The sequence below is a fragment of the Saccopteryx bilineata genome, chromosome X (assembly GCF_036850765.1).
Source record: "Saccopteryx bilineata isolate mSacBil1 chromosome X, mSacBil1_pri_phased_curated, whole genome shotgun sequence".
Lineage (NCBI taxonomy): Eukaryota > Metazoa > Chordata > Mammalia > Chiroptera > Emballonuridae > Saccopteryx > Saccopteryx bilineata.
The window spans coordinates 54,865,486-54,881,503 of record NC_089502.1 but is presented as its reverse complement, the minus strand read 5'-3'; the positions used below and the strand labels follow the sequence as shown (position 1 = coordinate 54,881,503).

Genomic DNA, 16,018 nt, shown 5'->3' with positions numbered 1-16,018 from the left:
CCTTGAGTATATTCATTCAACTGGCTAAAAACAAAGACACTTAAAGGACCAAAATGGCATTTGTATTGAAATCAAAACTCAAGGTAGTAACATAAATGTGTTATGTGTGTGTGTGTGTGTGTGTGTGTGTGTGTGTCTGTCTGTCTGTCTAAAAGCTATACGCGCTGTTTATCTGGAGAACTCAAGGACACAATTCCTTTCTGCACCCAACTATCTACACCATCTCCCTGGTAGGAAAATTGTTACACATAAACCCTATCCACTTGACCAATTGCAAAATGAAGAATAAGTGATTACCCAACCAGCAAGTGGAACCAAGTATTAATGTGGTCTATTTTCCATGGCACAGAGTAGTATGCTAAGGAGTCTCTCCACACTTATATAGTCAACCATTCCAGGCACTTTCACAGAATTAAAGACAGAAGAGAACTCAATTGGATGTGATACTTTATGATAGCACTTTATGGGGAATAAGTTTGACCACGATTTTACCATTAATTTAAAGCTGTTTTTGCATAAGGAGCTCGTGACGTGATTAATTAGATACACATGAGATTAAAATCGAATATTTTTTGAGGCTATTAGGGATATCTGATTATAAATTGAGTGTTAGATGATGCCAAGGAATATGCTTTTAAAGATTCAACAGTGGCTTAAGTGGTAAAAAGGCAGTAAATTTTAGAGATGTACACCTAGGAATAAAATGACAAGATAACAGAGATTTGCATTAAAATACTTTAGCAAATAAATAAATAAATAAAGGGTGGATGCAACAAATGTTGAAAATCAAGATAAATACTGTACAGAACGGGGCAAAGGTAGGTTCACAGTTGTGAGTATGCGAAACACCGAGTTTATTCTTTTTTTAAAAAAAACCTTTTTTAAAATTTTTATTTATTGATTTTAGAAAGAGAGGAAGTGAGAGACAGAGAGGAACATCGATCTGTTCCTGTATGTGCCCTGACCAGGAATCAAACCTGCAACCTTTGCACATCGGGGCAATGCTCTAATCAATCGAGCTATGTGGCCAGGGCACAGACTTTATTCTTATATTATTATTTATTAATTATTGAATTATTTTCTATATGAACAACACTAAACCTACTTTTGCCCTGCCCTGTATGTGAGTAGTGGCTATATGGTGGTTCATTCTAATATCCTCTCAACTTTATAGTAAGTTTGACATTTTCATACGTTCTATTAAAAAGTCTTCATTCTGTGTCATTAGAAAGAAAGTGCAAACTTCATTTTACCTCTTTTACTTTTAGGAGGGTGAGACAGACCAACAAGTTAAGGGCAGATAAAAATTCCTCATTATATTGAGCAGATCTTAACCACAGCATGTGGCTATCTATCATGGAACAAGTAGTAGACTTTTTTTTAAAAGGATTGTGCCTGAGGTCTTGTCTCCCCTGGGTGAGCACCGGAACTGCCAGGTGACTGACTCAACAGCCTTTGGGGAACAAGTCATCCTAATGAAGTCCTGGATTCCTACCAAGGCTGCCTCAACAGCCACCTAGACAGCTGCTTCTCACTTGAAGTCAGCAGCAGGAGGACTATTAGCGCTCTAACACAGGGAGAAACTGGCAGCCAGTTTGCTGGCCTGTGTTTGGTAGCAATGTAACTTCCTCTCTCTAAAGCAATGCAGAATAACCTTCATTAAGCCAAAGCCAGTGTAAATAGTGATGAGTTAGAATTTTTTTCTACATTCTTTTCTGAGAAAGGCGCCAACGCCCTCTCTTCCCCAGGCCACCTTATGTTAAACAACCAAGTACCAGGATTCAGTTGCGTGTCTGTTCAAACTACAGCCAGAGTAAATCATTTAGACTGAAACCGATGCAGCCTGGTCAGGCTTATCATAAAACTCATTTACGAGTTTTAAATTACTAGGAGTTGAGGCCCTGGCTGGTTAGTTCCGTTGGTTAGAGCATCGTAAGTACAAGGTTGCAGGTTCGATCCCCAGTCAGGACACAAACAAGCAGCAACCAATGCATGCACAACTAAATGGAACAACAAATGAATGCTTCCCTCCCTCTCCCCTTTCCTCTCTCAGGCTAAAAGCAATCAATTAAAAAATTAGTATGAGGTGATTTCTTTCTATTACTTACACTAATAATAAGGAGCACTGTGGAAATATATCTGGACCTTCCTTTGCATGCATCATTTGTTTTCTTTTTTTTTTTCTGAAGCTGGAAACAGGGAGAGACAGTCAGATAGACTCCCGCATGCGCCCCTGACCGGGATCCACCCGGCACGCCCACCAGGGGCAAAGCTCTGCCCACCAGGGGGCGATGCTCTGCCCATCCTGGGCGTCACCATGTTGCGACCAGAGCCACTCTAGCGCCTGAGGAAGAGGCCACAGAGCCATCCCCAGCTCCCGGGCCATCTTTGCTCCAATGGAGCCTTGGCTGCGGGAGGGAAAGAGAGAGACAGAGAGGAAAGCGCGGCGGAGGGGTGGAGAAGCAAACGGGCGCTTCTCCTGTGTGCCCTGGCCGGGAATCGAACCCGGGTCTTCCACACGCTAGGCCGACGCTCTACCGCTGAGCCAACCGGCCAGGGCGCATGCATCATTTTTGAGCAATCTTCCAGATAAGTGTCTTCTACAAGATATCTCCTTTGGTATAAAGCAGGTAACTATATTTTAAGTCACTTGGGCCATCATTATCTTATTTTCCTTCACTCTTGAAACAAAATAAAATATCAAACAACCCAAATCTACCAGAAGAAACTAGTCTCTTCTGCATGGCACACTGAATATAGGAACAGGAGAAAGTTTGGTCTTCAATAATAATCCCTATGATGTTAGCATACCCAGTAATATTTAGGCAAATGTGCCGATTCATTGTAAATTAGCATATATTATGTAGGTACTATTTTTGGAGCGTCTGTTAGTTACTGTTCTTCGACACCAGGTTAGAAAGGAATGTGAGTTCACTTCAATGACATGTCGCTACTGCCAAAGCTCCTGGAACCTGGAGTGAAAGCTAGGTGGATTACAATTCTAATTGTTCCCGAAAAGAAAAAAAAAATCAACAACAACAAGATTTAATCATTTTTCATGTTCAGAGGCCCAGAAGCACAATGACTCAGTGTTAGAGCTAACTTTGACAAAGAACGAGCTTTTAAACTTATCTCTTGAACAGAACCCTTAACACAACAGTGACTCTGTCCTCATTTGTACGACAGCAGCACATTGTCTGATGAGGCAGATGTCAGAAATATCTAACAAAAGTTTTTAACAAAAATGTTAAATACTTCAAAGAAAAGGGTAACCTAAGTCTTTTTTTAAAAAAAGGTACAGTAACAAAAAAATGAAACGAAACTCACTTCTTTTTTGCATTCAATGGAAAGAATTATTAGTAAAAGGACAGAATGCATCATCCTCCAAATGGACAAATGGAATTGAGGAAGAGAATAAGGGATCAATAAACAAATAAGTGACAATATTATGGTACTTTATACAATAATAATATTAGAACTATAAAATGAAAGAAAGCCATTAAACCATCCAACCACAACATATTTGATTCAGGTAATGGAAGGAGTTAACAATCATGCTCTATATTTGCATAGCAATATAGAATTTCCTAATGCTTTCTCAGTCAAATTACTGGGTTTTTATCTAAACCACTTTGTGAAGCAAAGAAGGCAGACATGACCTCAGGACTGGCAGTTGTTAATCAAAGGGCTCAGCTTCTGGTGCTAAACAGCTCATCAGAGGTCAAAAGCAAATGAAAGGGAGGGCAGACTCAGGGTCGGGGACTCGGCCCTTTTGCTCTCCATTCAGTGCTCTTTCTCCACTAATATGAAGTCTCCTACTGATAACAATAAAACTGATCTGGGGGGAGGGGGTGGAGGGAGGGACAAGATTTAGGAACATCGATCAGTTCTGTATGTGCCCTGACCGGAAATCAAACTGGCAACCTCTGTGCTTTGCAACAATGCTCCAACCAACTGAGCTACCCAGCCAGGGCCATCATCAGTTTTGATACTGTTTCTTGGCATGGAACTTCAGGCGCTGATACCACAACAGTCCAAACAATCAAGGGGGTAAGGGCATTCTCCCACCCATGAAAGTGTCTCGAATTTCAGCATTAGAGACAGGACAGAGAAGAACGCACAGAGTAGGTTCATTTGATGGAGTATGCATGCAAACTTTTTTAAAAATGACACACAAAAGTAAACATCTTGTTTAAGCTTCTTTTCAACAATTTACACTCTCAAAACTCTGGCCTACAGGGAAAGAATTCCCAGCTACTAATAATTACTGATTAGTGTTGTACCCAAGCCACAGCCTGAAAAGTTTTCAAGAAGAGGCATACAACAGTACCCTTGTCCAAAGCACTTGAAAATCTCCGTAGATACAGGAATAGCTTAAAACATTCAGACTCAGGATAGCTAGGAGCTCAAAATTAAGAAGAGCCTTCATTAAATAAGGTCAAGTCATCAGTGAATATTTAGTGGAAGAATGAGAAAATTTTGAGCCACGTGCTGGGCTATAAACTGCAGGTGAGATTTATAAAGAGGGCCAGGGTGGACATCTCAGATCTGAAGATGTTCAGGGCAAAGGGGCAGGAAGGTGAGGCAGTGAAGTGACGGGGATACTGAGATGCAGAGAAACATGCTGAGTACACGGCTGAGCTGCAACTGGAATCCAGGTCTCTGACTCTTTGATACCATTTGGTTCCCCTTAAACCAGGGGTCTCAAACTCGGCCGCATGCGGCCCACCGAACAATTTTGTGCAGCCCGCAGACTAATCCACGGGCTTACTTAATTTTATCCAAAATATTTTGAACTTCGTGGATTAGTCTGCGGGCCGCACAAAATTATTTGGCGGGCCGCGAGTTTGAGACCCCTGCCTTAAATGGTCTTCTTGCCTTCATTCCAGCACCCCTAAAATACTCAGCTCTGGCCAGTTGTGAGAGTCTGTTTATCTCCCCTCCTCTCACTTGGAAAAGAAGAAAAAAAATTCTCCACTGTATTAAGTTTCTTTCTGAAACATAGTTCTGATCAGGTCAGTCTTCTGCTTCTTTAAATCTCTTCAATGGCTTCCTATGGCTTTCAAAAAGAAGTGGAACTTCTGACAAGGTATACAAATATCCAACATGATCGGTACTGTCTCTTTTCTAATAGGTCAACCATATGTACCCTTTGTTTCAGCCATTAACATCTGCCCACGTTTCTCTCTTATGTTGTTCTGTCAACCTAAAATGCCTTTCCCTCCCTTCCTCAAGTAACGGCCTATTCTTCAAGCCGTGGTGCAAATGTCACCTGCTATGTTAGCCTTTCTTTACCACATTCAAGCATCCAATTAGATTTAGATGCCTCTCCATGACGGTTTTACATCACCCTCCTATGAATATTCCAATCATTCCTTATCACACAGTTCTTTAGTCATTAACTTTCTTGTCTCCCTTAGTAAGGTCAGTGGCCATCGCCATGGCCGTGGAGGTTCCGATTGGATTCGGACAGACGGTAAAGGAACTGTGGAGCCAGAAAATGGTGGGCCATGGCGTTTATTAAAGTCTTATAACGGGGGACAAGCAAACAGGCAGGGAAGACCACTTCCCTCTCACTCAGGGCTCCCAAGCCATGACGCATTCTCTGGATTCTCCTGGACTCACAGGCCCCTACCTGCTTCAGCTTGCTCTCTCTCTCTCTCTCTCTCTCTCTCTCTCTTTCTTTCTCTCTCTCTCTCTCTCCACTCATCTGCCCAGCAAAACAGGCTGGGGAAAAAAACCTCTTCTCTAGCAAACAACTGCCCCTCCCCAAGGTGGCAGGCAGTCTGCAATTTGCAATCTGCCGCCCTGAGGGCAAGCACCACAGCTTTCCACAGACCACACACACATGGTGCTGCCCCAATACAAGAGAGCAAACTTAAAAAAACAATTGTTTACCCAACACTCTTATTGTCCCACTACTTACATCACCGACCCTCAGAATAATGCTTAGAACCTAGCAGATGCTTAGTAAATGTGTTACATAAATGAAATCATAAAGCTCAGACTTTATCAGTTAAAATCAACCATGATTTATCCAATTAAAAAACAATAACCAAATAGGAAGGAAGTTGTCATGACCACAAAATTAACTTCTGTTACTTCAAGTTACTTAACTAGACAGTTTTAGCGAAAGAACCACAGCCTTCAGGAATTATACAGAAACACAAAGTCAAAAACAAAAACCACCAAAGAACATGAAGCCACTCTAGACCATTTTGTGTGTGTGTGTGGTGTTGGTTGTACCTAAATACTAGCCTCTCTTAGCCTGGCCTGTGGTGGCACGATGGATAGAACATCAACCTGTGTAAAGCCGTTGTTGTGGCCATGCAGATGCAGGTTCCCATTGGATTCAGGCAGATGGTAAAGGGACTGTCTCCCAAGGGCGCATGAGCAAACAGGCAAGGAAGTCTGAATCCCTCTCACTCAGGGATCCCAAGCTCCAATCCTCTCTCCAGACTCCCTCTCTCTCAGCATCCTCTAGCCCAGGGGTCTCCAAACTTTTTACACAGGGGGCCAGTTCACTGTCCCTCAGACCGTTGGAGGGCCAGACTATAAAAAAAACTATGAACAAATTCCTATGCACACTGTACATATGTTATTTTAAAGTAAAAAAACAAAACGGGAACAAATGCAATATTTAAAATAAAGAACAAGTAAATTTAAATCAACAAACTGACCAGTATTTCAATGGGAACTATGCTCCTCTCACTGACCACCAATGAAAGAGGTGCCCCTTCCGGAAGTGCAGTGGGGGCTGGATAAATGGCCTCAGGGGGCTGCATGCGGCCCCGCGGGCCTGTAGTTTGGGGGGCCCTGCTCTAGCCTCAGCACTTCCCAGCCAAACAGGCTGGGCTGAAAATACCCCTTCTCTGCACACAAAGGCCCCTTCCCAAGCAGGAAGGCAACAGGCAATTTGCAATCTGCCACCTTGAGGGCAAGCACCCAGACTTACATAGACTATACACACATGGCTCTGCCCTGCACCAATGCAAGCAAACCTAACATATATGAAACACATTGGTTTGCCCAACAACCTGGAATGCTGAGGTTGCAAGTTCAAAACCCCAGGCTTGCCTAGTCAAGGCACATACAAGAAGCAGCTACTACGAGTACATGCTTTCCGCTCCTCCCACCGCCTCCCTCTCTGTTCTTTCTCTAAACTCAATAAATAAAATCATTTAAAAAAATAAGAAATCGCCTGACCCAGGTAGTGGCACAGTGGATAGAGTATCGGACTGGGATGTGGGAGACCCAGGTTCGAAACCACGACGTTGCCAGCTTGAGCGTGGGCTCATCTGGTTTGAGCAAGGCTCACCAGGGGGTTTGAGCTTGGCTTCAGCAAGGGGTCCCTTGGTCTGCTGTACCTCCGCCCCCATCAAGGCACAAATGAGAAAGCAATCAATGAACAACTAAGGTGCCACAATGAAGAACTGATGTTTCTCATCTCTCTCCCTTCCTGTCTGTTTCTATCTGTCCCTCTTTCTGTCTCTGTCACACACACAAAAAAGAAATCTTAAATATATATAAAACCTCTCTTAATGGCTGAGTCACTGCCTTAAACTGTGGGATTTGATCCTAACACTAGAGCTCTCACGACTCAATCTGACAAAATACATTCCATAGTTGACATTAAGTTACTAATTAATCTGAAACTCATGCTGTGTGATGAGACACTACAATCTGGGCCTCACCAGATAGTTACATAAAATAGAAAGCTCTGCTGATAATGTGTTATTCAAAATGTGATGAGTCCCAAACAAGGTAGCCTTTACTAAAAAAAATAAATAAATCAAAATAAAAGGGTCATTATGAGGAGGCATAGATGAAGAACACTGAAGTAAATTTTGTTAACTTTTGACTGAATTAATCTTAAACAGAAATTGTTCAAGTCCTGAAATATCTCTCAAGAAAAAATATCTCACTAATACCCATCCAAAGCTGAGGATATAAATGAAAGTACATAGTTTCTACAGTTCTTCTCTGTAGAAACCATGTCTTCTTTCTCCAGTTTTCCAGAACAACGAGGAACTAAATGAAAACAACTGAGTCACAAGCCTTATACTTTATGAACCCACTATACGATAGCTGTTGAGTTAATTTTTCTACATAGTGAAAACGTTTACCTTAGCTAATAGTATACTGACATTGTGTAATTAGCTTTTTACCCCCAGGGTGAACTATCTTCATATCAATCACTCCTGTGGTCAAGTGCTATTTCAATATTCCCTTCATGAGTGATCTCCTCCCTCCAGTAACCTCCGTGCAATCAACTGGCATTTCTTCTCTCCCTATCTCTGTCTCTATCTCTCTCTTTCTCGTTTTTATTCTATAGGGGACAGGTAGATGCCTTTGAGAAATGGATGAAAGCTACAAGGCCCAGAAAAGCGCATGCACCTGCGTACACTCAAAATTGTTCACACAATTTCAGGAGCTTACGAACAGCTATCCCCCACAATCACCTACACAAATAATTTCTATTACCATATGGCTGTCTTTTATAATCCTACACAGCAGCGCAAAACACACACACATACGCACACAATTAAGGGCTACTACACTGATTAATAACATAATACCCAAAATAATAAAATGTAGCCTAGGTTAAGCTTTATCTTACTAGCAATATTTTCAGTTAAGAATCCCAGAGACGGTGTGTTCTCTAAAAGGCTTCAGAAGGCCATGTTGAGCACTTCAATAAGACAACTCAAAATAAGGAGTAAGGCATTTATAATAAGAAGTTTACAAAGTCTTGTTTGGTCAGCTTGCTTGCCTTTAAAAAGTGCTGGAACATCTTCCTACAGCTGTATGTATTAACTCTGACACATCTGCTTGTAAAATCATGTAAGGCTCAAAAGTTATGTTTGAGCAAAGAAAAGAGAGGTTCCCACTGATATGAACAAACTTGGGATTCCAATGCTTGCCCTACTACATCAAGCTATGTTCAACACCAGTGCCAGCTAGGAACTGAAAGTGATACCACCTCATAAGTATCTAGTTACCTTGTCAAAGCAAGTAAAACATAAAAGATGAAACAGGACAAATGACTGAAAGGAAAAGAAGAATATGATCAAGGTGTTATTAACTAACAGCAGAGATGCCTGCTTTCTCTCGCAAACTTCCTCAAAGGGGAATGTTCGGAAATGCTGAGGTCTGTGGTTCGAAACCCTGGGCTTGCCTGGTCAAGGCACATATGGGACTTGATGCTTCCAGCTCCTCCCCCTTTCTCTCTCTGTCTCTCCTCTCTCTCTGTCTCTTCCTCTCCTCTCTAAAATGAATAAATAAAAAATAAAGAAAAAATTTAAAAAAAAAAAAGAAAGGGGAATGTTCTTGCCACTGACTGGTACCAAACTCTTCGTGAAAACTATCAATTCACTTTTTTCTTTTTGATTAAACTTTTAATCACTGTTTAAACCGGTTTTGTGCCATGTCAAAAATGAAAGGAAATGTGACCACGCTTCTACCACAAACCGATAAATTTCAAAATCACAACACTAGGATGTTTAAGTACATTAAACTTTGGTGATCCATTCATAGAACTTTTCTAACTTTCATGGTGGTGGCGAGCAGGGACAAGTCACAAAAACTTTGTGACTCAATGTCTTCACTTGTGGTTACTGGGATTACAGGACACATGGAGAAATTAAAAATTCTCAATTTGCCTCAAGTTAGGGTGGAACGGATGAGACTTTAAACTTGTCATTGTATTCTACACAGCCAGGTCCCTTCTCCCAAAAGGGAAGCCTGTCTATTCCCTAAAACTGTAACTCTTTGACCAGTTTTCCAAGGTGAAAGGCAAGAGAAGGAAGTATAACAGGTTTATACCAAATGGCTAGATGCCATAAGAAAAGGCTTCGGTTAAATCACCCTCTCCTTTCTAATTCTAATCAAGTTGCTGATTAAAACTGGAGACTAGCTGAGCAACATGTGGCTTCTGCCTGAGAGCTAGCCTAACAACGTTGCAACAGGAGTATATGCTGAATTTGTGCAGGCAAACCGTTTCCCCCTCGTGCCACTCGAATTAGCAAGTCTACCCCAAAAGAGGAACCCTTTTTACTGATGAGCAGAAGAAACTCCAGGATTTCCCAATCTCATAGCGGGCCCCATAGATTTCATTCCTCTGCACAAGAAGTCAGCGACAGGAAATGGACTGCTACCACCGGTTCTCACACTTCTCAGGACGGTGGGACTCGTGCAGTCCGCCTGCTGCCTTTGAGAGTTCCCGATCAACTCAGTGCCAGGGCTGCCTGCCTCTGCCTATTCACACACGACAGTTGGTGGTACCTCACCCAGCCTCCGACTCCCACGCTCCCCCCACTCTTTCAAAGAAATGTTTCTTGGGAGAGCACATGGGGAGGCGCGGGAGAAAAAAATGCACGTAGGCGCGTTTTCCTTAGATTCCTGGTAAAGTGAAAAGAACGGGGCCTACGTTGTGTGTTTTGTTTTATAGGGAAAAAATTTTTATTTTTTTTTAAAGTAAATCTCTGAGTGAGCTCCTAAGTATTTGGACTGCAGGGAGAGCGGTTTCCCCGCCCGGCCCCAGAAAGCGTTCAGGAGGCAAAGCCGAGCAACTGACAGTGCTGGGAAGGGAGGGGACCGCGCAGGGGAGGTTCGCGCCCGCAAGTTCGGCGAACAACAGACCGTGCCCGGGACGCGGGGTCTCCCCGAGCTGGGGTGCGGCCTCCGCCCCCCGCACGGCTGACAGCAGTGAGAGAGAGGCGCCTGTGGGAACGGAGGTGCTCTTCCGCCCCCACGCGTCTCCGCGCCTCCGCGTGGCCGCGCCGTCAGCGGCCCCCCGAGCTGCACGGGGAGGTCGCGCTCACCCTCGGGAGGGGGCCCCGGGCGCCCCCATGTTCAACGGCAGGAGGACCCCGGCGCTCTCGCCGTCCCCAAGGCCGGCGGGGGCTGCAGGAGCACTCACCAATTTGGGTTTGTTTTTCGTTTCCTCTTCGTTGGCGGCCCGGTTCCCCGCGCTCCGCTTGTTGCTCCGGCCCCCGCCGGGCTCCTCGCCGCCGCCTCCCGCGCCCGCCGCCGGCCCGGGCTGCTCCATCTTTCTCCGGGCCTGTCACCTGTGCCCTAAAACCCCACCTCTCCTCCACTGACGGAGTCCCTCGGGACGGCCCCGCTGCCCCGCGCCGGGTCGCGAGCCCCGCTTCCTGGGAGGGAGTGTCTGCCTGGGAGCGGCTGGCTTCAAGCCGCCGGGACGCCGGGCTCTCGGGCACCCCCGACGCCACACGCCGTTACCACTACTCGGTGCTGGGACAAGCCCTGCCCCTGAGCAGCTGCAGTTAGCACTCCAGCCGCCGCCGCCCTCGGGGCGGTGTTTAGGGTGGAGAAAGTGGGTGCCTATCTCTTTAAGAAGGCCTCAACACACGTGATTCATCAAAGTGCCCGCAGTCTGCCGCCTGGGAACTGAGAACTGCTTCCTACTCCCGGTGCCGAGCCGGCCGGGCTACTGAGCATGCCCGGCGCAGCGACCGGAGCCCAGCGAGAGGACTTTAAGCTGTGGTTAAGCACTGATTTCCCTTCCTTACGGCCTTGCGTGAAATGGGAGGGAACCCGTCCAGAGACAGGAGGTGCAGCCCATTTTAGAGATGAGGAAACTGAGGCTGAGGAGGACTCCCGTGTGGGTTCCTCTGGAGGGTCGACCTGACAATTAGCTTCCTCCTCTGTAGGCCTGAGCACCTTCCCGGGCACACGCTCAGTGGGCGGGGTCCATTGGCGAGGCATCTGGCGTCCCGTCCGGGAACCGCCTCGGGGAACGCTGGTGAATTACCTTGACAGACTGTTCAGGTCAAAGTGAAAGAGTGGGTGTTTTCTGTTGCCACCATCGCTTTGCGGCCAAGGAAATAGTCTATCCTCCACTCCCAAGCTGCTGGGTCTAGAAGCAGCAGGCAGCCACCACTTAATCCCTAAGGGGGTGGAAGGCTTTTTACCCACGGCACCTGTACAGCGCTAACAATTGGATGCATTACTATTCTCGGTTTCCCAAACTACTTTAAATTTAGACTACTTCTGCGGAATGAGATCACGTGTGTCAAAACTTTGTTTAAAATGTGAATCTCTAAACAAATGTTAGGTGGGGTTTTTTTGTGCAACAGCAGCAGGGCACTGCCAGTATTGTTGGTCTTTAAACCTTTAGTTGTCTGGAAGAAGCTCACGCAATATTTCTTCTATCCTTTTTACTTTTCTAATGTTTATTTTATTAATTTTAGAGAGAGGAAGGGAGAGAAAGAGAGAGACAGGAACATCAATCTGTTCCTGTATGTGCCCTGACCCGGGATTGAACTGGCAACCTCTGCACTTCCGGATGATGCTCTATCAACCGAGCTATCCTGCCAGGGCTCTTCCATCCTTTTTAAACAGGGCCCTTTAAAAATAATGTTCACACTGAGAATATTCAAGGGACAGGGCAAGGTTTGAATGAACCACCATCATAGAAAAAGTGCATATATGCTAAGGAAGCTAGGTGAGATGTCAGTCCAGATATTAAGTCTCTGAATATGTCCACAGCTGGGTTGGAGTGTCATCCGATACCAGGGTTGCAGGTTGGATTCCCTGTCCAGGCACATGGAAGCATCAACCAGTAGGAACAGAAAATCCTTGTTTCTCTCTCACTCACTTCCTCTCTAAAATCAATAGATAAACTTTATCAAAATTAAGATAGAGCCTGACCGGGCAGTGGTGCAGTGGGAAGAGCCTTGCCTGGGACACAAGGGACCCAGGTTTGAAACCCTGAGGTCACCAGCTTGAGCGCAGGGTTCCCAACTTGAGCGTGGGATCATAGACATGACCCCAATGGTAGCTGGTTTGAGTCTAAGGTCACTGGCTTGAGCAAGGGGTCACTGGCTCTGCTTCAGTCGCTGGACAAGGCACATGTGAGAAAGCAGTCAATTAACAAGGTGCCGCAACTATGAGTTGATGCTTCTCATCTCTCTCCCTTCCTATCTGTCCCTCTCTCTCTATCTCTCTCTCTTGCTAAAAAGAAAAAAGAAAAACAATACAATGTTTAAGGTAAGCTTTAATAAATAAGTAAATCAACAAATAAACATGTCCCTATGCCTGTTACTCAGCTCTCTTCAGGCTATGACTCCTTTTGCCCTTCTCCCCTTCAACCTAAATTCAGCTCTGTTGAATCTAATTTGTTTACAAACATATTTATTGAGTGCATTAGAATAAATATGACCATGCTTCAGGCATAATTAGGCAATTAACTTGGATGACAGTAGAGTGAAAAGAACGTGAATTATCAAAACAGTGTTGATCCTGGCTTTGTCATTAACTGGCTTTTTAATCACGCAGGTAGTAAACGTATCCAGGGACAGCACAGAAGAAGGAACACATGCTCCCAGAGAGGCTGCACAAGGAGCCTGATGTTAAATTTGCTTTGTTGAAGTTTCTCTTTGACTAACAAAAATTTTTTTGAGAGAGAGGGACACACAGACAGGAAAGGAGAATGAGAAGCATCAACTCATAGTTGTGGCACCTCAGTTGTTCATTGATTGCTTTCTCATATGTGCCTTGACTAGGGGGCTCCAGCCAAGCCAGTGACTCCTTGCTCAAGCCAGCGACCTTGGGATCATGTCTATAATCCCATGTTCAAGCCAGTGACCGCCTGCTCAAGCCAGTGAGCCTGTGCTCAAGCCAACAACCTTGGGATTTTGCACCTGGGTCCTCAGTATCCCAGGCCAGTCAGTGCTCTATCCCCTGTGCTACCACCTGGTCAGGCTCTTGAACTAAAACTTTGATATATATCTTTAATTCGATGCAGTACGTACATACGTATACACACGCATGATTTTGATTACTGAAATGTCTCCGCTCCTGAAAAGTTACGTGAAAATGCATGCTGCAGAAAGACATGACCTGTTTGAGCCGTGCTTTCAGGTAGTTCCTGTTGGAGAGATGTAGGTGTAGGGCACTGCTAAAGGTTTTCCAAGCTCAAGTGTTGCTCGGTAATCTACTCAGTAGATTTTTATTAAGCTCCTTCGAGTACACCAGGTGATAGACAGAATGCGGTGGGTTAGAAGGATGAAGTGGACATCATTTCTGCCTTGTGGAACCTCACGGCCAGCTGGGAGAGGCAGACTGATAAGGAACCACATTTCAGTACAAGAGGTATGAACAGGGAGCCCAGAAACACGAGAAGGAGGAACCCATTGGAATGTCAGAGGCTCCGGAACACCTTCCCAAAGAGGATGTTTGGGCTGTCTTAGAGGTGTAGTCAGTAACTATTCCTTGACAGCTACTACTGAGTGTTAGGTACTGTACCAGGTTTTGTGGGTACAGTGGTGAACAAGACAGATGTAGTTTGCTCTTATGGAACTTTCTGGCTATTGGGAAGGATATTAAGCAAAAAATATATATATTGAGCAATTATGAAGCAAAGAAGGCAAGTGAAGAACATTCCAGGCCAATAAAATAATGATAGCATATGCAGAGATCCTATGTTTAAGAAATTGGGTGTGTGGGGGAACAGGGGTAAGGGGCTGCTGTTAGCAAGAGAAGAAGCAGAAGGCATAAGCAGCTTCCAGATCATGAAGGTCCCCACTTGTAGGTCTCGTTGGTGTGGTTTTAAAAAGGGGGGAGGCATTGTAGTACAAAGACTTATGTTTGGGGGGTATAAATAGACTTGACACATAGATTGACGTTACTGTGAATGGAAGACTGTGTTTCACTCTCCCTAGGCCAGGTGAAGCTATGTTTAAAATCAGGTCAGAGGTACATATAAAAGGCACATAATCTTGACTGCAAAAAAGTGAAACACTTTGTCGCTGATATGGCTTACATTTGACTTTACTGTGGCTAGCTCAGCCCTGTCTGAATTTTTTTTCTTTTTTTTTTTTTAGCAAGAGAGAGAGACAGAGACAGACAGGAAGGGAGAGAGATGAGAAGCATCAACTCATAGTTGTATCACTTTAATTGTTCATTGATTGCTTCTCACACATGCTTAGACCAGGGGGCTCCAGCCAAGCCAGTGACCCCTTACTCAAGTTGGTGTCCTTGGGCTTGAAGCCAGCAACCTTGGGCTCAAGCCAGCGATCTTGGGGTCATTTCTGTGATCCCACACTCAAGCTGGCAACCTCAGGGTTTCAAAATTGGGCCTCAGTATCCCAGATCAATGCTCTATCCACTGTGCCACCACCAGTCAGGCCCACCTTAATCCTTAATGTTTCTTAGCATTTTGTTCTGGTTAATCTAAACAGTAGTTACAAACAAGCACCCTTCCTCCAGGCATCGAGGTCATTGGCCTCTCTTGGGAGTGAACACACAAAGGAGCCACTGCTCTCCCACAAGGATGTTCTGTCCACTGATTAGGAACCAGGCACCTCCCCAAGTGCATCCCCAGGGCTGATCCGACTGCACATACATTCCTTCTTTTTACCTTCCTGGGATATGCAAGTAAGCTGCTGGATGGAGAGACAGCTCTTCTCAGAGGCCCAAGAAAGAAGGAGGTGACCATCATCAGCTGGGACATCAAACATATATGTTAGAGCCACTGACCTTTTGGTCTCTCCCTCTAGCCTCTCGTGAGTTTTGCCTCCAGTCAACACGAGAAAGCCAGCCCTGGGAGAGAGAAAGATAAAAAGCCATGAGGCTCTAGTTTTCTTCAACTTGATCTTAGACCCATCCATTACCCAGCGGTTTCTGATGATCCTTCTAGTCCTCCTCTGGCTTTCTGTGTCTCCCTTCTGCTGCATGGTCTCATCTAAACAAGCTGGGTCATTGGTAGAGAAATAAAAGGAAATATGGGTTAGACAAATATGAGAACCACCCACCTTCAGCGTCATGGGGAAATATTTATGAATTAAAGCTTGCCTAAGAATAAAATATTTATGCCTGACCAGGTGGTGGTGCAGTGGATAGAGCCTCAACCTGAGACACTGAGGACCAAGGTTTGAAATCCCAAGGTCACTGGCTTGAGCATGGGGTTGTTGCCTAGAGCATGGGTTCATAGACATGACCCTATGGTCTCTGGCTTGAGCCCAAGGTTTCTGGCTTGAGCAAGGGATCACTG

The 16,018-nt window shown here is 44.8% G+C and overlaps 1 protein-coding gene across 3 annotated transcripts in view; it reads right to left on the bottom strand.

Moving 5' to 3' along the window:
- Nucleotides 1-11,302, bottom strand: part of DIAPH2 (diaphanous related formin 2) — a 1,004,885-nt gene extending 993,583 nt beyond the window's left edge. For all 3 annotated transcript variants that reach the window (XM_066248744.1, XM_066248745.1, XM_066248746.1), the window contains exon 1: nt 10,922-11,302. In XM_066248744.1, coding sequence (XP_066104841.1) covers nt 10,922-11,050 — 129 coding nt within the window. In that variant the 5' untranslated portion in view covers nt 11,051-11,302. The remainder of the gene's footprint in view (nt 1-10,921) is intronic.
- Nucleotides 11,303-16,018: the final 4,716 nt, after the last annotated feature.